Below are 22,889 nucleotides of genomic sequence, written 5' to 3'. Positions count from 1 at the left end.
AACGCGTTCCAGGCACCCACCACCCTCTGCGTCAAGAACTTTCCACGCATATCCCCCCTAAACTTTTCCCCTCTCACTTTGAACTCGTGACCCCTAGTAATTGAATCCCCCACTCTGGGAAAAAGCTTCTTGCTATCCACCCTGTCTATACCTCTCATGATTTTGTACACCTCAATCAGGTCCCCCCTCAACCTCCGTCTTTCTAATGAAAATAATCCTAATCTACTCAACCTCTCTTCATAGCTAGCGCCCTCCATACCAGGCAACATCCTGGTGAACCTCCTCTGCACCCTCTCCAAAGCATCTACATCCTTTTGGTAATGTGGCGACCAGAATTGCACGCAGTATTCCAAATGTGGCCGAACCAAAGTCTTATACAATTGTAACATGACCTGCCAACCCTTGTACTCAATACCCCGTCCGATGAAGGGAAGCATGCCGTATGCCTTCTTGACCACTCTATTGACCTGCGTTGCCACCTTCAGGGAACAATGGACCTGAACACCCAAATCTCTCTGTACATCAATTTTCCCCAGGACTTTTCCATTTACTGTATAGTTCACTCTTGAATTGGATCTTCCAAAATGCATCACCTCGCATTTGCCCTGATTGAACTCCATCTGCCATTTCTCTGCCCAGCTCTCCAATCTATCTATATTCTGCTGTATTCTCTGACAGTCCCCTTCACTATCTGCTACTCCACCAATCTTAGTGTCGTCTGCAAACTTGCTAATCAGAACACCTATACTTTCCTCCAAATCATTTATGTATATCACAAACAACAGTGGTCCCAGCACGGATCCCTGTGGAACACCACTGGTCACACGTCTCCATTTTGAGAAACTCCCTTCCACTGCTACTCTTTGTCTCCTGTTGCCCAGCCAGTTCTTTATCCATCTAGCCAGTACACCTTGGACCCCAAGCGACTTCACTTTCTCCATCAACCTACCATGGGGAACCTTATCAAACGCCTTACTGAAGTCCATGTATATGACATCTACAGATGAGAACAAAGGAGGGTCTGAACAAACATTTCCCCAATCTGATCAGACTCAATGTATGTTGCACTGTCACAGAAAGAAGAAATCATGTATTTACACTGCATTCTTCAGTATCCCACAGTGCTTCACAGTTGATGAATTACTTTCAAAGTGTAGTCACTATTCTTATACAGGCAAATGCTGCAGCTAGTTTTGTGCACAGCAAAGTACCACAAACAGCAATGATAAAAATGATCAATGATTCTGTTTTGGTGGTACTCGGAGGGATTAATGCAGCACTCCCTCAACTACTGTACTGGAGTGCTAGCCTAAATTACGTGTTCAAGTACTGGAGTGCGATTTCTTGCAGAGCAGTACCTATGCGAGACTAGATTTGATTTTAACAACATTAAGTTATAAATGAGCTTAACGAAAAGTGATAGTCCATCTAAATCCCCGTCAAACCTCCTAGGTGGAGTTCGGGGCTGGCGTTCCTTTTTTCTTCCATCTCTGTTCTCAGCAGGTTTAGTGCCCTCTGCAATGGTCTTTGGAACCTTTGCCCCTGCAGAGTGCCCTGTCGGCTGTGGTGATGGTGGTTTCTTCACAGTTTTTTCACTGTTTTGGAGAAAGAAAAAAGATTGTGGGATTTTGATTAAAGCTTATGAATAACAGCCAAATACTGGCCAATAACTAAGCCAATTATTCATTTACTAATGAACCAATAACCAAGCCAATTACTGGTTGATAACCCTACAGTGTACCCGTTGTCCTGGTTTCATGTGTTGCATTTTAATAACGATGAACTGAAGTCACTGACCAGATCCGATGGTGGAAAGTTTCCTTAGTGAGAAATTCAGCACTCTGTCCATGGCATCAGTTCAGAGCAACTTTCTTGTGCATGTATACCTCAGTAAACAACATTTATACAGTAGGAACTGACCACTTAAGTGCAGCTCCTGCATCTGTAAGAGACTGCATGACAGGACAGGTCAGTTAACCACTGATTAGGGCCTGAGTACATGTAGCAGAAAGACAGCAGTTCAAATGTGAACCCTGAAATTAGAAATTACTCCCACGCATCAGTTCTGTTTATTGATTGGCTATATTTAGAACTGGATAATTCACATGAATTACCATTACATCTCCAATGTTGAAATTTAATGCGTTAACAGTTTCGGGTTGTGAAACCTGAATATCCAACAGAATTACATAATAGTATAATTTCTCTAGTGATGAAGTCATTCCAATTCACAGTATTACTGTTGCTCCAAGATGCTGAGGACAAGCCGAACCATTGAATGAAACACCATGTAAAGATGCCAACCGGCCCATCAAGCTGGTGCCAGCTCTTTGAAAGAGCTATCCAATTAACCCCACTTCCAGGCTCTTTCCCCATAACCCTGTAAATGTCTCCTTTTCAAATATTTATTCAATTGCCCTTTGAAAGTTACTATTGAAACTGCTCCCACCATACTTTCAGGCAGCGCATTGCAGATCATAACAACTTGCATAAATTTACCCTCCCCTCATGTTGCTTCTGGTTCTTTTGCCAATTACTGAAAATCTGTGGCCTCTGGTTACTGACTTTTCTGCCATTGGATAGAGTTTCAATCATTTACTCAATCAAAATGCTTCATGATTAAATTTCCCCTAAACTTCTCTGCTGATAGGAGAAAAAAAAGAGTTTCCCTCTCCATGTAACTGAAGCCCCTCATGCCCGGTACCATTCTAATAAATCTCCTCTGCACCCTCTCCTAATACCTTGACATCCTTTCTAAAGTGTGGTTTCCAGAATTGGACACCATACTTCAGCTGGGGCCTAACCAGTGTGTGACAGAGGTTTAGCATGACATCCTTGCTTTTGTACTCTATACCTTACATATAAAGCCAAGGATCTCATATGCCTTTTAATAGCTGTCGCAACTTGTTTTGGCACTTTTGCCATTGTAAATTGCCCCTAGTGTAGGTGGGTGGTAGGAGAATGGTGGGGATATGGTAGGGAATATGAGATTAATGTAGGATTAGTATAAATGGGTGGTTGTTGGTCGGCACAGACTCGGTGGGCCGAAGGGCCTGTTTCAGTGCTGTATCTCTCTATGACTCTATGAGGTATACCCTCCTTTAAACTTGTATAATTTAGTTCATTCTCCCTACCAAAATGTTCACTTCACATTTGTGTTAAATTCTATCCGTCGTGCATCTGCCCATTTCACTAATCTCTCTACGCGCTCCTGATGTTACTATCCTCCTCACTGTTCATTATGTTCTGTGCCATTTGCAAACTTTGAAATTATACTCTGTCTAGCCTAGACCAGGTCATTAATATATACCAAAAAGGACAGTGGTCCTAACAGTGCCCTGGGGGACACCACTGTATATTCCCTTGCAGTCTGAAAAACAACTGTTCATCACTACTTATTGCTTTCTGGCCCTTAGCTAATATTGTATCGATGCTGCTTTAATTCCATGGGCTTTAATTTTGCTGCTGAGTCTATTATGTGGATGCCTGGAATTCCCTACATAGCGTCCTTGAGCAGGGCCACTGCAGCAAATGTTGAGCAGAGATGAGACCCTCCCAAGGAACTGGGGAGAGTAGTTACTAAAATAGCTTCCATGCACTCCTTCAAACACAGCTGACCACAGGCATAAAGAGGGTCGATTGACTTGAAAATCATCTATCTATTCCCCAAGTTTATCTATTTCCTGATTTATCTTGTCTTCCCATACACTTTCCATCCATATGTCCTGCAGAATGGACAGTGTGTTTGGGTCACATCAGAACTTGGCTCTTTAGACAGGAAGATAAACATCCAAAGTGAAAATACTCAAACCCCTGGACTACAAATTATTACATTTCATACTCATCAGATTTTCCATTCCTTCTACGCTGGTCAAATCCATGTAAGTGCAATCCCAATTCAAGCATTTATATGGTGCATATTTGCTGCTCAACAGCTTTTACCCTAGGATGCAGTGGCAATAGGCTTTAACGTGTAAAGCTGAACTGGTGTACTGTGGTGTGACCTCTGATTGAAAAGATATCCCTAGACTCAAGGGTCTGTACAGCATGCCTCTACAAGTCTGGTCTCTACAGTTTTCTGTATTTGTTGATCAGCATGTTATTTCTGCACTGATGGTGCTAATTTCTTTTGATAAGCGCATGTTGTCCCCCAAAATCCTTCTCTGTCCATCCTGTCCTTCCCTTCCCACCCTCCATTTCCCCTCTTGTACGCAATTTGATAGCCCTATCAGGCTAAGTTATGGAGAAAGATCTACATAATTTACGAAGGGACATGAGAGGGGAAATGGAGGGTCAGAAGGGGTGGACAGAGAAAGGTATTGGGGGAAAACATGCGCTTCCCGAAGGAAATTGGGAGTGCATTCTAGGGTAAAAGCTGTTGATGCATATTTGTAAATTATTCACTGGGTAAACACAAGAGGAGGAGCAGGGGTAACCTATACCGCCTCTTGAGCCTGCTCCATCATGTAATGGATCATGATTGATCTTGGCTTCAACTCCACTTTCCTGCCTGTTCCCCATAGCCTTGGTCTCCCCTATAGTTCAAAAATCTGAATATATTCAAGGCTGAGATAGACAATGACCCAGCCTCCACAGCTCTCTGGGGGGTAGAGAGGTCCAAAGATTCCCGCCTCTCCGAGAAGAAATTCCTCATCACTGTATTAAACGGGCAACTCCTTATTCTGAAACTATGCCCCCTAATTCTAGGTTCCCCCTTGAGAGGAAACATTCTTTTCATAGAAAAAGACCTATTTCAATTTACAGGGGAACCATCATTATCTGTGTTATTAAAATTGGTGGGGGTCGTGAGAATTAGAGAATCGCGAAAGTTTGGTTTTATACCTTTGGTACCCTGGGTATAGGAATGAAAACAAATGTATGAATAAAAGAAATATTATGAAGTTTTAACATCTGTGAAAATTCTGACAGATAACTGGGAATATGGACAAAATTGTATTTACTAAATGGGGGTAACTTGATTTTACCTTTTTCCAATGGGAGCAGGGGCATCGCCACCTCCACCAGCACTACCTGCTCCCCCTTTGGTCTTTGTGCCTGCAGCATCTTTTGCCCGTGATGGTGATGGAGTTGGGGAGGGTGAGGATGAGAATGACCGTGACCTGAAGAAACCAGAATATTTAGTGAGAGTTGCACCATTGTCTTGATCCAGTTTTCAAAACCATCTCCCCAAACATTTCTTATATTCCATGCCAAGTCTTTTATTAAAAAAGAGTAGGAAACAGCACATGTGGCTTTAGACCAATGTGGTTTCTGATAGTCCATCATCAGAAGAGACTTCACTGACACCTTCAACTTCTCATCTCCATTAACCATTTCAAAAATTTAGCACAATTTCAAAATGTGGTTGAAAAACCTTTTTACAATTTTAGTAATATAAAGAAATGTCTACATCTGAATTGCATCACTAAGTGTGAACATAGGTGTAAATACTGGTGGTCAACTGTAATACTGGAGCCAGTTATTCGGAGTTCTTGCACTGTAAACAGGAAGTCATCATTCTTATGATTATCAGTCAAATTATCATTTTTTCTCTGTAAACGCAAGAAACCATTTGGAGGCATTTATTGTGCAATGCCATTCTGACTCTCCAGCAGCACAGTGGTTTTTCCAGTTTTAGTTGCTACAAACATCACTGATGGTCAACTCCACCCATATCATCACTCAAGAGAAGCCCAAAACCTTTCTCGCTCCACCAACAAAACTTGCCAAAGGAAAAAAATCGATAGGATGTTTGAACTCTATGTTACTGGAGTTACTGAACTAGGGTGGCACACTTTCACAGCTGTGCCAAGGGAGTCATTTACATAACATCACAGCTGACTTTCAAAACTGCCTGCCCAAACCAGTTCAACTACTGACGCGTTAAAAATGTTTTTACTTCATGCAGTTACGCTAGTAGTAATTCCTCCCTTTATCCTCAAAGTATCTTACACGTTGTATAGTTAATCTATGGCGGACGATACAGTTACATTCGATGATGCCTTAGCAACACCAATTAAATGGCTGGTAGGAATTTTGCTTCGGATTATGTAAGGGCTCGAAGCATTTCCCTTCAAGATGATTATGGACGAGGAAGGCCATTTGGTACGTCATGGTTGATGAATCCAGAAGAATCCTAAATTCTCCCCACTGCAATATTCAATTGGTTTATTAATTATTCTATGTTTTTGGTCTCCACTACTCTATCTGGGAACCCATTCCACGCAGTGACCGTGTGAAGAACACCTCCCTGATATCGATCTTGAATCTGCCATATACTAGTTTGAATTAGTGCCTCCTCGTCTTATTCTCCCAATTTACAGAATTGTTACAGCACAGAAGGAGGCCATTTGGTCCATCATGTCTGCACCGGCTCCCCTAGTGAGCAGTTCATTTAATGCCATTCCCCCGCCTTCTCCCCATAACCCTGCACATTCTTCCTTTTCAGGTAACTATCTAATTCCCTTTGATTGAACCTGCCTCCACTGCACTCTCTGGCACTGTATTCCAGATCCTAACCACTCGCTGCAGGAAGAGATTTTCCTCATGGCGCCATTGCTTCTTTTACCAATTACCTTAAATCTGTTCATTCATTATGATCATGGCTGATCATCCAACTCGGTAACCAGTTCCCGCTTTTACTCCATACGCTTTGATCCCTTTCGCCCCAAGAGCTACATCTAACTCCTTCTTGAAAACATACAATGTTTTGGCCTCAACTGCTTTCTGTGGTAGTGAATTCCACAGGCTCACCACTCTCTGGGTGAAGAAATTTCTCATCTCAGTCCTGAAAGGTTTACCCCATATCCTTAGACTGTGACCCCTGGTTCTGGACACCCCCATCATCGGGACATCCTTCCTGCATCTACCCTGTCAAGCCCTGTTAGAATTTTATAGGTTTCTATGAGATCCCCCTCACTCTTCTGAACTCAAGCGAATATAATCCTAACCGACTCAATCTCTCCTCATACGTCAATCCCTTCATCCCAGGAATCAGTCTGGTAAACCTTCGCTGCACTCCCTCTATAGCAAGAACATCCTTCCTCAGATAAGGAGACCAAAGCTCCACACAATATTCCAGGTGTGGCCTCACCAAGGTCCTGTATAATTGCAGCAAGACATCCCTGCTCCTGTACTCGAATCCTCTCGCTATGAAGGCCAACATACCATTTGCCTTTTTTACCACCTGTTGCACCTGCACGCTTACCTTCAGCGACTGGTGTACGAGAACACCCAGATCTTGTTGCATATTCCCCTCTCTGAGTTTATAGCCATTCAGATAATAATCTGCCTTCCTGTTTTTTCTACCAAAGTGAATAACCTCACATTTATCCACATTATACTGCATCGGCCATGCATTTGCCCACTCACTCAACCTGTCCAAATCACCCTGAAGCCTCTCTGCATCCTCCTCACAACTCACCCTCCCACCCAGTTTTGTGTCATCTGCAAATTTGGAGATATTACATTTAGTTCCTTCATCTAAATCATTCATATATATTGTGAATAGCTGGGGTCCGAGCACCGACCCCTGTGGTACCCCACTAGTCACTGCCTGCCATTCGGAAAAAGACCCATTTATCCCCACTCTTTGTTTCCTGTCTGCCAAACAATCTTCTATCCATCGTAATACACTACCCGCAATCCCAAGCGCTTTAATTTTACACGCTACTCTCTTATGTGGGACTTTGTCAAAAGCCTTCTGAAAGTCCAAATAAACCACATCCACTGGCTCCCCCGCATCAACTCTACTAGTTACATCCTCGAAAAATTCTAGTAGATTTGTCAAGCATGATTTCCCTTTCGTAAATCCATGCTGACTCTGCCCGATTCTACCACTGTTCTCTAAGTGCTCTGCTATAAAATCTTTGATAATGGACTCTAGAATTTCACCCAGTACCGACAGGTCTATAATTCCCTGCTTTCTCTCTACCTCCCTTTTTAAATAGTGGGGTTACATTAGCTACCCTCCAATCTGTAGGTACTGTTCCAGAGTCTATAGAATCTTGGAAGATGACCACCAATGCATCCACTATTTCTAGGGCCACTTCCTTAAGTACTCTGGGATGCATACCATCAGGCCCTGGGGATTTATCGGCCTTCAATCCCAATTCTCTACCAATACTGATTTCCTTCAGTTCCTCTCTCTCACTAAGCCCTGTGTTCCCCAACATTTCTGGTATGATATTTGTGTCCTCCATTGTGAAGACAGAACCAAAGTATGCATTTAGTTGGTCAGCCATTTCTTTGTTCCCCATAATAAATTCCCCCGTTTCTGACTGTAAGGGACCTACATTTGTCTTCACCAATCTTTTTCTCTTCACATATCTGTAGAAACTTTTACAGTCAGTTTTTATATTCCCCGCAGGCTTGCTCTCATACTCTATTTTCCCCTTCTTAATCAATCCCTTGGTCCTCCTTTGCTGAATTCTAAACTGCTCCCAATCCTCAGGTCTGTTGTTTTTTCTGGCTGATTTATATGCCTCTTCCTTGGATGCAATGCTATCTCTAATTTCCCTTGTAAGCCATGGTTTGGCTACCTTCCCCGTTTTACTTTTACGCCAGACAGGGATAAACAATTGTTGCAGTTCATCCATGCGCTCTTTAAATGTTTGCCATTGCCTATCCACCGTCATCCCTTTAAGTAACGTTTCCCAATCCATCATAGCCAACTCGGACCTCATACCTTCGTAGTTTACTTCACTAAGATTCAGGACCCTAGTCTCAGAATCAACTACGTCACTCTCCATCCTGATGAAGAATTCTATCATATTATGGTCGTTCATCCCCAAGGGGTCTCGCACCACTAGACTGTCAATTATTCCTCTCATTTCACAATACCCAGTCTAGGATGGCCTGTTCTCCAATTGGTTCCTCAACGTATTGGTCCAGAAAACCATCCCGTATACACTCCAAGAATTCCTCCTCTATAGTATTGTGACTAATTTGATTTGTCCAATCTATATGCAGATTAAAGTCACCCATAATTACAGATGTTCCTCTCATGTAATGCTTAAACAAATTACACTTTCTTTCCCACCATTGCTATGATACAAGAAAATAAGGGACACATCATGGAGAAAAGATGACTCCTTCTGCACTGCCCCAACCTTGTTAGGAGAGTGTCCTGTAATGTGACCTAAAGATTATTTTTGGAAAGAATCTGACAACAGCAGTGTAATACATGTCCTTTGAGGACAGTCTAAAATGGAACCAGAGTCAATGCAACAAATTTGAACAGTCTCAATATACAGAGTACTGTTGGAGCATGAACTGCATTAGGGCAAAGCTTAAAGTAATACAGCACAGAATGAGGCCATTCGGCCCATTGTGCCTGTGTTGGCTTTTTGGTAGCAGTATTCAATTAGCTGTACTCGCCTCCTCTTTATTTCTATTCTAATATCATTACTGCCTCCTTTTTACCAAATTGGCAGCACTCTCTTCTCTAGTGAAGACAAATGCAAAGATGCAAAAAAAAAATGCAATACCGTAGCCATGCGCTGCGCTGCCACAGAATGTCTTCCTTTTGGATCCTAATTGGCTTCATCCTTCCTTTGACTACCCTTTTACAACTTATTTGCGTATAAAAACTATTGGGTTTCCTTTTATGTTAGCTGTTAATCTATTCTCTTATTCGCTCTCTTTTACTCTCTTATTCCCTTTCTTAGATCTCCTCTGTACTTCCTATATTCAGCTTGATTCTCCATGTATTCTGAAGCTTACATATGTCATAAGCCTCCTGTTTTCTGACTAATTTTAACCTCCATGTCTTTAGTCATCCAGGAAGCTTCAACTTTGGATGCCCTTCCCTTCCCTCTTAGGGGAATGTGGCTACTCTGTACCTGAACCATCTCTTAAGGCTTCCCATTGTTCAATGACTGTTTTCCCTACCAATTTTTCATTCCAATCCACCTGGCCAAATCCCTTTTCAGTTCACAAAAGTTAGCCCTCCACCAGTGAAGTATATTTACACTTGACTGCTCCTTGTTCTTTTCCATAACAATCCTAATGACATTATCATCACTGTTCCTAAATGCTTTCCCATTGAAACATTCTCCAATTGTCCAACTTCACTCCCTGAACTAGATTCAGCACTCCTTTCTCCTTCATTAGGCTGGAAGCTCAAAAAAATTCTCTTGCATCCATTTCAGGATTTCCTCCTTTTCTTTGCCCTTTACACAGTCACTATTCCAAATGATATTAGGTAATTGGAGTCCCCCAGTATCACCACTCTGCAGTTCTTGCATCAGAAAAGAATAATTTGCTCCATTAAGAGAACCCACTATCTAATTATGTTCATTGTTAAAAATTCTTTTATGTATAAAAGAGGAACTGGACACTTCCTCATAGGCACTCCCTTCTCAAAAAAAGGCATTTCAAATTGCAATCAAACTGCAGGCCTTCCTTTTGTATGTAAAAAGATGAGGAAGTTGTAGTGAAACCACAAGGTCCCCCGCCCACCATCATGTGATTTGACTAGTTGTCTCTGTGTATGCACAATAATTCAACAGCAATAATGGAACACCAAGCTAAATTTGACTTCCAAATATCTGCATCCAACTGCATCTTTGAACTCCCCTTACCCCACAGTGAAATCCTTGGTTAACGCAAAAGTAGGTCAAGCTCATGGACTCCCCTGTGGATAATACAAAGTGAACGTGTCAGGTGTGCACTCCAGAATGACTGTTGCCCACACTCAGACTGTTGTGCTATCTCATGACACCTCACACTCTACTGGTGGGGGAGGGGTGAATGCGAAAGAGTTAATCCGTTGAGCTGAGTGCAGGATAAAAGCTGGGCAGAGCAGATGCATCTGTACACAGGCCATTTCATGCTGATAGAATGGGGATCTGATTCCCACCTTGATCTGCTGCCAGAATAGGAGGTGTGTCTGGAGGAATGGCTGGAATAGGAGCTGTAAGAGGAAGATCTCGAGTGCGATCTTGACCGTGACCTGGATGAGCCAGATCCTGAATAGGAAGAAGAATGAGACGAAGACCTGAAAAAGATTTTAAAAAAGCAATGTTGACCTCAAAACAACAACATCATAGCTTAGTGCAGTACACAGTGTCACAGATACCAGGATGACCCCAAAGTTTCTCAGATCTGTTCTATGATTCAAGTCCCTGTTTGAAACAACCAATATGGCACATGCCTAATGATTTCACAGCTAAATTTAAAGCAAATTCCCCTTCCATAATGGGGGATATTCAAAAGAGAGTTGTGGAATACAGAATTTATTCTTACTTACTATGAACAGATCTACAAGTCATTTTGAGGTCATAAAGTCAAAATCATAATTTTACAGAAGGAGGCTATTCGGCCCATCAAGTCCATGCTGCCTCTCCATACAGCAATCCAGTCAGTCCCGTTCTCCTGCTCTATCCCCAGAGTCTGCAAATTTATTTCCCTCAATTGTCAATCCAATCTCCCTTGGAAAACATTGGTCGCCTCACTTCCACCACCCTACCAGGGAGCGGGTTTCAGCCCATTACCACTTGCTGCATAAAAAAGTTCTTCCTCACATCCCACCTGTACCTATTGCCCAAACCTTAAATCTGTGTCCCCTGGTCCTTGTATCATAGGCTTAATGGAAACAGCTTTTCTTTGTCGTGGGTGGGCGGAGAGCGCGGGTGGGCGGAGGGGGCAGAGAGAGAAACGGGGGCAAGGAGGGACACAAAGAGCGAGGAAAACACGGAGGGGTGGGAACACAGAGAGGGAGGAACACAGGGAGAGAGAGAAGGACAGAGACAAAGACACACATCAAGATCACTCCTGACAGGTGGATATCTATCCAGAATACTCTTGCCTCGCTACGAAAAACATGCAGGCAGACAGTGCAAGCAACAAAATGCCAGGAATTGCACTAAATCAGTGCCCAAAGTGATGAGGAAATAAGGCAATAAATTAATATTCTCATTTAATGCTTGTTCACAAAAATGCCTATTTGTTGTTGTTTTGATTGTTGTTGTAAGATAACTTTTTAATGCCTTTATCTTTCCAAAATTAGCTCACCGGCCACCCCATGTAAGACAAATATTGTAATGCGGCCCCCACTTGAAAAGGTTGGATACCCCTGCCCTCGCCCTTTTCTGTATTAAGTTACATCTGCCACTTGTCTGCCCATTCTGCTAGCCTATGTATATCCAATTGCAGTCAACTGGCATCATCCCCACTATTTGGTATCAGACAAATTTTGAAATTTTACTCTGTTTTCCAATGTCCAAGTCATTTATATACATCAAAAAAGCAATGGTCCTAGCACTGATATTTGGGGAACACCACTATCTACCATCCTGCATTCTGAAAAACAACCATTTACCACTTTCCAATCCACTGGCACCTCCCCCCATATCGCGGGAAGTTTGGATTATAACAAGCCCTTCCACTATCTCCACTCCCACTTCTCTTAGCAACTGGGCCAGACGACTTATCCACTTTAAGCATTTCCAGTACGTCCTGCCTATCAATTTTCACCCCATCCATTACTTCTACCAACTCTGCTTTTACCAATATTTTAGCATCCTTTTCCTTAGTAAACAAAGCACTCATTAAGCATTCTAGCCTTGCTCTGTGTCTCTAAGCACATATCACCCTCTTTGTACCTAAATGGAGTGCAGACTGGCAAACAATGTGCGGAGATACAAATTTGGTGAGTGGGAAGTTCGGTGAAGGGCGGGGAGGAGGTGCTCCTTTTTTCACCCTTCAGTATTTGGTTCTTACTTCAGTGCAGTGGAAGGAGCTGGTTGGTGAGTAACTGGTAAGCTATTCTACTTACAATAAATAGTCTGTAAAGTTAAGGTATGGCAGGGCAGCTTGGCTGAGTGGAATGTATTGCCTGTGGCATGTGGGAAGTCATGGATGCACCATGTGTTCCGGACAAACACATCTGGAAGAAGTGTCACCGGCTGCACAAGCTTGAACTCCTAGTTTCGGAACTCGAGCGGTGGCTGGAGTCAGTGTTGTGCATCCGCGAAGCAGAGAACTACGTGGATAGCACGTTTAGGGAGGTGGTCACACCGCAGATTAGGAGCATGAAGGCAGATAGGGAATGGGTGACTGCCAGGCAGTCGAAGAGAACCAGACAGGTAGTGCAGGAATCCCCTGATATGATCTCACTCGCTAATCAGTTTTTCATTTTGGATGCTGGTGCGGGCGATGGTTCCTCAGAGGAGTGCAGTCAGAGCCAAGTTTGTGGCACCACAGGTGGCTCAGCTGCACAGGAGGGGAGGAAGAGTGAAAGAGCAGTCGGGATAGGGGATTCATTAATTAGGGGAACAGACAAGCATTTCTGCGGCCACAGATGTGACTCCAGGATGCTGTGTTGCCTCCTGGTGCCAAGGTCAAGGATGTCACAGAGGGCCTGCAGGACACTGTTCTGGCGGAGAGTGAACAGCCAGATGTCGTGGTCCACGTTGGAACCAATGACATAGATAGGAAAGAGGATGAGGTCCTGAAAGCAGGTTTTAGGGAGCTAGGAAGGAGATTAAAAAAATTGGACCTCAAAAGCAGTAATCTCAGGATTACTCCCAGTCCTATGTGCAAGTGAGCATTGGGATAGGAAAATTGAGCGTTTGAACATGTGGCTGAAAATCTGGTGCAGGAAGGAGGGCATCAGATTTCTGAGGCATTGGGACCAGTTCTGGGGCAGGTGGGAACTCTACAAGATGGATAGGTTGCAGGGAGAGGCGGTGGCCTAGTGGCAATGTCACTAGACAAGTAATCCAGAGCCCGGCTAATGCTCTGGGTGTATGGGTTTGAATCCCACCACGGCAAATGGTGAAATTTGAATTCAATCAATAAATCTGGAATTAAAAGCTAGTCTAATGGTGACCATGAAACCATTGTCGATTGTTGTAAAAATCTATCTGGTTCACTAATGTCCTCTAGGGAAGGAAATCTGCCATCCTTACTGGTCTGGCCTACATGTGACTCCAGACCCACAGCAATGTGGTTGACTCTTAAATGCCACTCAGTTAGTTCAAAGGCAATTAGGGATGGGCAATAAATGCTGGCCTAGACAGCGATGCACACATCCCACAAAAAAACGAATAAAAAAAAAATCTTAGCAGGCCTGGAGGAGATAGATAGCTGGAGGAAGATTTGTAGTGCAGTTCCCCAGGGGTCAGTGTTGCCCTGGCAGGCAGCCATAAAGACGGGGCTAAAGTGTGGCGAGTCGAAGAGACTTAGTAGTTGGCAGGAAAAAAGACAGAGGCGCAAGGGGAGAGCCAACTGTGTAACAGCCCCGACAAACAAATTTCTCTGCAGCACCTGTGGAAGAGCCTGTCACTCTAGAATTGGCCTTTATAGCCACTCCAGGCGCTGCTTCACAAACCACTGACCACCTCCAGGCGCTTATCCATTGTCTCTCGAGATAAGGAGGCCAAGGAAGTGTTGGGACCCTTGCTTTTCCTGATGTATATTAATGACCTAGACCTTGGTGTACAAGGCACAATTTCAAAGTTTGCAGATGATATGAAACTTAGAAGTATTATGAACTGTGAGGAGGATAGTGTAGAACTTCAAAAGGACAGAGACAAGTTGGTGGAATGGGCAGACAGGTGGCAGATGAAGATCAATGCAGAGAAATGTGAAGTGATTCATTTTGGCAGGAAGAACATGGAGAGGGTACCATTCTAGAGGGGGTGCAGGAGCAGAGGGACCTGAGTGTATATATGCATAAGTCATTGAAGGCAGCAGGGCAGGTTGAGAGAGCGGTTAATAAATAATACAGTATCCTGGGCTTTATTAATAGGGGCACAGAGTACAAGAGCAAGGAAGTTATGTTGAACTTGTATAAGACACTAGTTCGGCCTTAGCTGGAGTATTGTGTCCAGTTCTGTGTGCCGCACTTTAGGAAAGACATGAAGACATTGAAGAGAGTACAGAAAAGATTGATGAAATTGGTTCCAGGGATGAGGAACTTCAGTTATGAAGATGTATTGCAGAAGTTAGGACTGTTTCCCTTGGAGAAGAGAAGGCAGAGAGGTGATTTGATAGAGGTATTCAAAATCATGAGGGGTCTGGACAGAGTAGATGGAGAGAAACTGCTCCCACTCAGGAAAGGATCGAGAACAAGAGGGCACAGATTTAAAATGATTGCTAAGAGAAGCAAAAGTGACATGAGGAAAAACTTTTTCATGCAGCGAGTGGTTAAGATCTGGGATGCACTGCCTGAGAGTGTGGTGGAGGCAGATTCAATTGAAGCATTCAAAAGGGAATTAGACTGTTATATGAAAAGGAAGAATGTGCAGGGTTACGGGGAGTAGGCGGGGTAATGGTACTGAGTGAATTACTCTTTCAGAGAGCCGGTGTAGACACAATGGGCCGAATAGCCTCCTTCTGCACTGTAACGATTCTGTAATAGGCCCCACCCCACTTCTACTACCTGCTTACCATTTAAATGCCGGTAGAAGATTTTTGGACTCCCTTTTATGTTGACTGCCATTCTGTTCTCATATTCTCTTTGCTAGTCTTATTTTCTTCTTCGTTTGCCCCTCTCAACTTATTCACCTGACATGCATCACACACTATTTTTTTTGTTTCATCATATTATCTATTTCCCTCGTTGTCAAGGAGCCCTGGCTTTGGTTCCCCTACCTTTCCCCTTTATTGGTACTTAGCCTGTACCTGAAACATCTCCTCCTTAAAGATCACCCATTGTTCTTTCAGAGTTTTTCCCATCACTCTTTGGTTCCATTTTACCTTAGCTAGATCCCCTCTCATCCCACTGAAGTTAGCCTTCTTCCAATTTAGAAGTTCTCCTTTAGGTTGTTTCTTGCTCTTTTCCATTACTAATCTAAACCTGATGACATGATGATCAAACTTATCCAAATGTTCCCCACAGACACTTGGCCCACGTCATTTCCCAACACTAGATCCAGCAATGCCTCCTTCCTAGTTGGACTGAGAACATTCTGGTCAAGGAAGTCTGAACACATTTCAGAAATTCCAACCCCTCCCTACCCTGTGCTCTAACATTACCCCAAATGATATTCGGGTCATTAAAGTCCCCAATATCACCACTCTATAGTTTTTTTTAAATTCTTTCATGGGATGTGGGCATTGCTGGCAAGGCCAACATTTTTTGCCCATCCCTAATTGCCCTTGGCAACTGAGTGTCTTGCTAGGCCATTTCAGAGGTCAGTTAAGAGTCAACCACATTGCTGTGGGTCTGGAGTCACATGTAGGCCAGACCAGCAAGGATGGCAGATTTCCTTCCCTAAAGGACATTAGTGAACCAGATGGGTTTTTATGACAATCGGTGATAGTTTTCATGGCACCCATTACTGAGACTAGCTTTCAATATCTTTTATTAAATTTAATTTAAATTTCACCAGTTGCCATGGTGGGATTTGAACAGTGTCCCAGGGCATTAGCCTGAGCCTCTAGATTACTAGTTCAGTGACATTACCACTACGCCATTTCCCCATCACCACTCTATAGTTCTTGCACATATCTGTCATTTCCCTGTAGGTTTGCTTCTCTATCTCACTCTCTCACTATTTGGAGGCTTATAAAGTCCCCCAGTAACGTGATCATACTCTTTTTGCTTCTCAACTTTTACCAAATGGATTCTGTCATTACCCCCTCAAGGAGATTCTCTCTTTCCAATGTGACAATGTCTTCCCTAATCAGTATTGCCACCCCACCTCCCTTTTCTCCCTCCTTATCTTTTCTGAACACTTTGTATTCTTGAATATTAAGCACCCAGTCTTCAACATTGTAAAGCCACATTTCATATCATATTTCCACATGATAATTTGTCCTTGTTGGTCACCAACCTTATTAACCACACTTAGTGCATTTACCTCCTGCATTGTAAACCTGTTTTTGTATTTCTCGTAGTCCTTCTGAGTCTTCTCATATCTAATAAGGGGCTACTTCCTTCTCTAGTCCCATCCAACACACTCTTTCCTTTATGCACCTTTTTTCTCTTTCTAACATCTATATGCTGGTGCCCAAGCCCCTGCCAATTTAATTTAAACCCTTCCCAACCACACTAGTGACCCTCCCTGCAAGGACATTGGTCTGTCTGTATTTATCTAAATACCAAATTAGTGTGATGTATTTAAAATTCTTTACTCTGCCTGCTGTTGAATCATTTCGTTACGTGGAATAGAATCAAAGAAAGTTTAAGGCACAGAAAGAGGCCACTTGGCCCATCATGTCTGTGCAGGCCAAAAAATGATCCATCTCTTCTAATCCCACCTTCCAGCATTTGGTCCGTAGCCCTGCAGATTACAGCACTTGTGCATATCCAGACTCCTTTTGAATGAGTTGAAGGTCTCTGCCTCAACTATCCTTTTCAGGCAGTGAGTTCCAGACCATCACCACCCTGGGTGAAAAAGTTTTTCTTCATTTCCCCGCTAATTTTTTCTCTCAATCACTTTAAATCTATGCCCCCCTCGTCACTGACCTCTCTGCTAAGGTGAACAGATCCTTCACCTCCACTCTATCCAGGCTCCTCACAGTTTTGTACATTTCAATCAGATCTCACAGAATCACAGAACAATACAGTGCAGAAGAGGCCCTTTGGCCCATCGAGTCTGCACCGATGCATTAAAGACACCTAACCTATCTACCTAATCCCATTTGCCAGCACTTGGCCCATAGCCTTGAATGTTATGACGTGCCAAGTGCTCATCCAGGTACTTTTTAAAGGATGTGAGGCAACCCACCTCTCTCACCCTCCCAGGCAGTGCATTCCAGACCGTCACCACACTCTGGGTAAAAAAGTTCATCCTCAAATCCCCCATAAACCTCCTGCCCCTCACCTTAAACTTGTGTCCCCTCATAACTGACCCTTCAATCTCCCCTCAGCCTTCTCTGTTCCAAGGAGAACAACCCCAACCTATCTAATCTTTCCTCATAGCTGCATTTTTCCAGTTCTGGCAACATCCATGCTGCAGCTGTACAGAACTCTTGTGCGGCCGCACCTGGAGTATTGCGTGCAGTTCTGGTCACCGCATTACAGGAAGGATGTGGAAGCTTTGGAAAAGGTGCAGAGGAGATTTACTAGGATGTTGCCTGGTATGGAGGGAAGGTCTCACGAGGAAAGGCTGAGGGACTTGAGGTTGTTTTCGTTAGAGAGAAGGAGGAGGAGAGGTGACTTAATAGAGACATATAAGATAATCAGAGGGTTAGATAGGGTGGATAGTGAGCGTCTTTTTCCTCGGATCGTGATGGCAAACACGAGGGGACATAGCTTTAAGTTGAGGGGTGATAGATATAGGACAGATGTGAGAGGTAGTTTCTTTACTCAGAGAGTAGTAAGGGCGTGGAACGCCCTGCCTGCAGCAGTAGTAGATTCGCCAACTTTAAGGGCATTTAAGTGGTCATTGGATAGACATATGGATGAAAATGGAATAGTGTAGGTCAGATGGTTTCACAGGTCGGCGCAACATCGAGGGCTGAAGGGCCTGTACTGTGCTGTAATGTTCTATGTCTATGTCTATATCCTCATAAATCTCCTCTGTACCCTCTCTACTGCAATTACATCCTTTCTGTAATGAGGTGACCAGAACTGCACACAGTTCTCAAGTTGTGGCCTAACCAATGAGTCACACAGTTCCAGCATAACCTCCCTGCTCTTATATTCTATACCTCAGCCAATAAAGGAAAGGATTCCATATGCCTTCTTAACCACCTTATTGACCTGTCCTGCCACCTTCAGGGATCTGTGGACATTAACTCCAAGGTCCCTCACTTCCTCTACACTTCTCAGTATTTTCCCGTTAATCATGTATTCCATTGCCTTGTTTGACCTCCCCAAATGCATCACCTCACACTTCTCTGGGCTGAATTCCATTTGCCACTTTTCTGCCCATCTGACCAGACCATCAATATCTTCCTGCAGCCTACAGCTATCCTCCTCGCTGTCTACTACACGGCCAATCTTTGCGTCTTCTGCAAACCTCTTGATCATGCCTCCCACATTTACGTCCAAATCGCTAATATATACCACAAAAAGCAGGGGACCCAGTACTGAGCCCTGCAGAACGCCACTGGAAACAGCCCTCCAGTCACTAAAACACCCAACAATTACCCTTTGTTTCCTGCCACTGAGCTAATTTTGTATCCACCTGCTGCATTTCCCAGGATCCCATGGGATTTTATTTTTTTTTAACCAGTCTGCCATGTGGGACCTTGTCAAAAGCCTTGCTAAAATCCATGTAGACCACATCAACTGCACTACCCTCATCTATCTTCCTTGTTACTTCTTCAAAAAATTCCATCAAGTTGGTCAGACGAGATCTTCTCTTAACAAATCCATGCTGACACTATCCTTGACTAATCTGTGCCTTTCCAAGTGACGGTTTTTCCAGTCTCTCAGAATAGATTCCAATAATTTCCCCACTACTGAGTTTAGACTGACTGGCCTGTAATTATTCAGTCTATCCTTCGCTCCCTTTTTAAACAGAGGTACAACATTAGCAGTTCTCCAATCCTCCGGCACCACACCTGTGTCCAGGGAGGACTGGAAAATGATGGTCAGACCCTCTGCTATTTCCTCTCTTGCTTCTTTTAACAGCCTAGGATACATTTCATCTGGCCCTGGTAATTTATCAACTTTCAAGGATGCTAATCCCATTAATACTTCCTCTCTCCTTATGTTTATCACATCCAATACTTCACACCCCTCCTCCTCAACGACAATATCTGCATCGTCCCCATCTTTTGTGAAGACAGACGCAAAGTATTCATTAAGAACCATACCGACATCCTCCGCCACTACACATGGGTTACCTTTTTGATCTTGTGGGCCCTACTCTCTTCTTAGTTATCCTCTTACTCTTAATGTATAGATAAAACATCTTTGGGTTTACCTTGATTTTTCTTGCCAATATTCTTGAGGTCTTTGCTTTCCTAATTTCCTTTTTGATTTCACCCCTCCACTTTCTATACTCCTCTCGGCTTTCTGTAGTATTGAGTTCTCTGTGTCGGACATTAGCTTTCCTTTTCTGCCTCATCATATCCTGTAGGCTCCTTGACATCCATGGGGCTCTAGATTTGGCCGTCCCACCCTTTTTCTTTGTGGGAACATGTTTATTCTGAATCCCTTGAATCTCCCTTTGAGTGCCTCCCACTGTTCTGACACTGATTTACCTTCAAGTCAGGGAGATATCTGTGCACTGACTGGTGTCCATCCCCGGTATAAGACTGGAGCAGTACACTCAAAATGCATTGATCTTGCCTAGTCCCAGGATTCCTGGAATTTTATCTCCTGGTCAGTTACATGGTCTGGAAGTTGGCCTGGTCCTTAGTGAGGCTGAACATCAATAGTAGCGAAAAAATTGCATTTCTCTTGCGCCTTGCACGACCTCAGGCAGGACATCCCAAAGCACTTCACAGCCAATTAAGTACTTTTTGAAGTGTAAACACTGTTGCAATGTAGGAAACGTGGCAGCCAATTTGAGCAATGCAAGCTCCCACAAATAGCAATATGATGATCAGATAATCTGTTCTTGTGATGTTGATTGAGGATTAAATATTGGCTAGTACACTCTTCTTCAAAATAGAACCATGGGATCTTTTGCGTCTGTCTTCACAAAAGATGGGACCTTAAAGGGCAGCCAATAGGTCCTGAATGCACTTCACCCATGTATTTAAAGCCTAGCTGAAATTCTGCCAGTGGACATTCAGGGTAGGCCACCCTGTCATCTTTTCTGCATGCTAATGCTTTGCGGTGTCCAGTCAACAGTGTAGATAGAAAATGATACGGGAAATTGCGAGTACGCACCCACACCGCTTCCCCTGCCACCTACCCCACCCACATTTAAATAGCATGGTTGGGGCTAAATTTTCAGCAGACACGAGCAAACTTCCACCTCGTAAGGGAAACCCTGTAATCTCTAAGCATTATTCAAAGTAAGAGTCCACTCTCCAACACTTTCCCCTCTGACCTTTGTGCCAAGGCAACTGAGCATTCCTGCAAGGGAGACTGGGGGGGAAGGGGGGATGGGGGCGGAGAAGTCATGAAAATTGGACCCGCCTATTTTTAAAATCTGTTTTGCTGATGGCCTTCGATCAGATTTGAAGACACCTAATAAAGGTGTCCTGAAACGCAGTAGGTTCCGAGATCCAACGTACCTTGATGAGCCAGAGACTGAAACTGAAGACCCAGACGTTCTTCGTCGCTTGCGCCCACGGCCTGGTGACGTTGTCGAAACTGGTCTCTTTTTGGGCGATTTCGATCGGCGCCAGGGGTCTTTCCATTCATCCGCTCGTTTTACAGCAGTTGTGGGAGCAGCTTCTTTCTTGGGTGGTTCGACTTGCCGGCTAGAAATTACAATAAAATTGGTTAGTATTTAGATCCTAGTTTTAAAGATCAGTTCCACACTACTGTTGGGCATTAAAAGATGGCTGACTAGAGCAATATTGTCCTGCCTCCTCTCCCGAGCTTGCAGCATGGTGCAAGAGCTGGGGCTTCAGATTCTAGGGGCATTGGAACCATTTCTGTGGCAGGAGACACCTATTCAAAAGGGACAGGTTGCATGTCAACAGGACTGGGACCTATGTCCTCACAGGGAGGTTCTCTGCTGTGGTCAGGGAGGGTTTAAACTAAATTGGCAGGAGGATGGAAGTAAAAAGAGGAAAAAGGTGCATAAAGGAATGAGTGCATCAGATTGCACTGGAGAATGACGTAGTACCATATTATATAGAAGCAGACTAAGGAGGACTATATGGAATACAAAGCCACGTTTACAATGCATGTATGTAAATGCACAAAGTATGGTTAATAAGGTTGGTGACCAACAAGGACAAATAACAGTGTGGGAATATTACGTAGTGGCAAGTACAGAAACGTGGTTTAAAAATGTTGAGGACTGGGTGCTTAATATTCAAGGATACAAAGTGTTCAGAAAAGATAAGGAAATGAAAAAGGGAGTTGGGTGGCAGCAGTCATTAAGGAAGACATTGTAGCATTGGAGAGAGAGGAAAACCTTGAGGGGGCAAGGGCAGAATCCATTTGGTTATAATTCTGAAGCAAAAAGGGTATGATCACACTATTGGGGGTATTCTATAGGCTTCCAAATAGTGAGTGAGAGGCAGAGAAGCAAACCTGCAGGGAAATCAGAAAGATAGGAGAGTACATCAGATGAATGGGTGGTTGGAGAGATGGTGCAGGAGGGAGGGCTTCAGACTTCTGGCGCATTGGGACAAGTTCTGTGGAAGGTGGGTCCTGTACAAGCCGGACGGTCTACGCCTGAACAGGATTGGGACGAATATCCTTGCAGGAAGGTTTGCTCGTGCTATTGGGGATGGTTTAAACTAGTTTGGCATCGGGATGGGAACCTGAGGGCAGTTTCAGACAGGACAATTTCAGGGCAGGGAATGGGAGGCAGAAAATTAGTGAGTGACTCTGAAAGACAGAAGAAGCAAAGGTTAAAAAGTGCGTAGCACAGGAATTCGGCAGTGTTAAAAGGTATTTCTTTAAATGTCAGGAGTATTGCAAATAAAGCCAATGAGCTGAGGGCACAGATAGACACATGGCAACATAACATCATTGCTATAACAGAAACTTGGCTTAAAGAGGGACAAGAATGGCAGCTCAACATCCCTGGATATAGTGTTTTCAGGCGGGATAGAGAAAGGGATAAAAAAAGAGGGTGTAGCATTATTAGTTAAGGAATCAATAACAGCTGTGAGGAGGGAATGATATGCTAAATGAATCATCAAATGAGGCCATATGGGTTGAGCTCAGAAATAAAAAAGGGGTAGCCACACTACTAGGAGTGTACTATAGACCCTCAAACAGCGAGAGAGACAGAAGAACAAATATGGAGGCAAATTTCTGAGTGCAAAAACTATAAGGCAATAATAGTTGGAGATTTCAATACCCCAAAACAACTGGGATACAAACAGTGTGACAGGCACAGAGGAGA

General features: G+C 43.6%; 1 protein-coding gene across 3 annotated transcripts in view; it reads right to left on the bottom strand.

Annotated features, from left to right (window-relative positions):
• The window catches only part of zc3h18 (zinc finger CCCH-type containing 18), a 244,396-nt gene that overhangs the window by 26,820 nt on the left and 194,687 nt on the right, over positions 1-22,889 (bottom strand). For all 3 annotated transcript variants that reach the window (XM_068048996.1, XM_068048995.1, XM_068048997.1), the window contains 4 exons: positions 21,094-21,282; positions 10,862-10,999; positions 4,986-5,120; positions 1,446-1,595 (listed from right to left, as the gene is read on the bottom strand). In XM_068048996.1, coding sequence (XP_067905097.1) covers positions 1,446-1,595; positions 4,986-5,120; positions 10,862-10,999; positions 21,094-21,282 — 612 coding nt within the window. The remainder of the gene's footprint in view (positions 1-1,445; positions 1,596-4,985; positions 5,121-10,861; positions 11,000-21,093; positions 21,283-22,889) is intronic.

Source organism: Heterodontus francisci, chromosome 17 (genome assembly GCF_036365525.1).
Source record: "Heterodontus francisci isolate sHetFra1 chromosome 17, sHetFra1.hap1, whole genome shotgun sequence".
In the NCBI taxonomy this organism is placed as follows: Eukaryota; Metazoa; Chordata; class Chondrichthyes; order Heterodontiformes; family Heterodontidae; genus Heterodontus; species Heterodontus francisci.
Note: the sequence above shows the minus strand (reverse complement) of the source record. Positions and strands in the feature narration are given on the sequence as shown.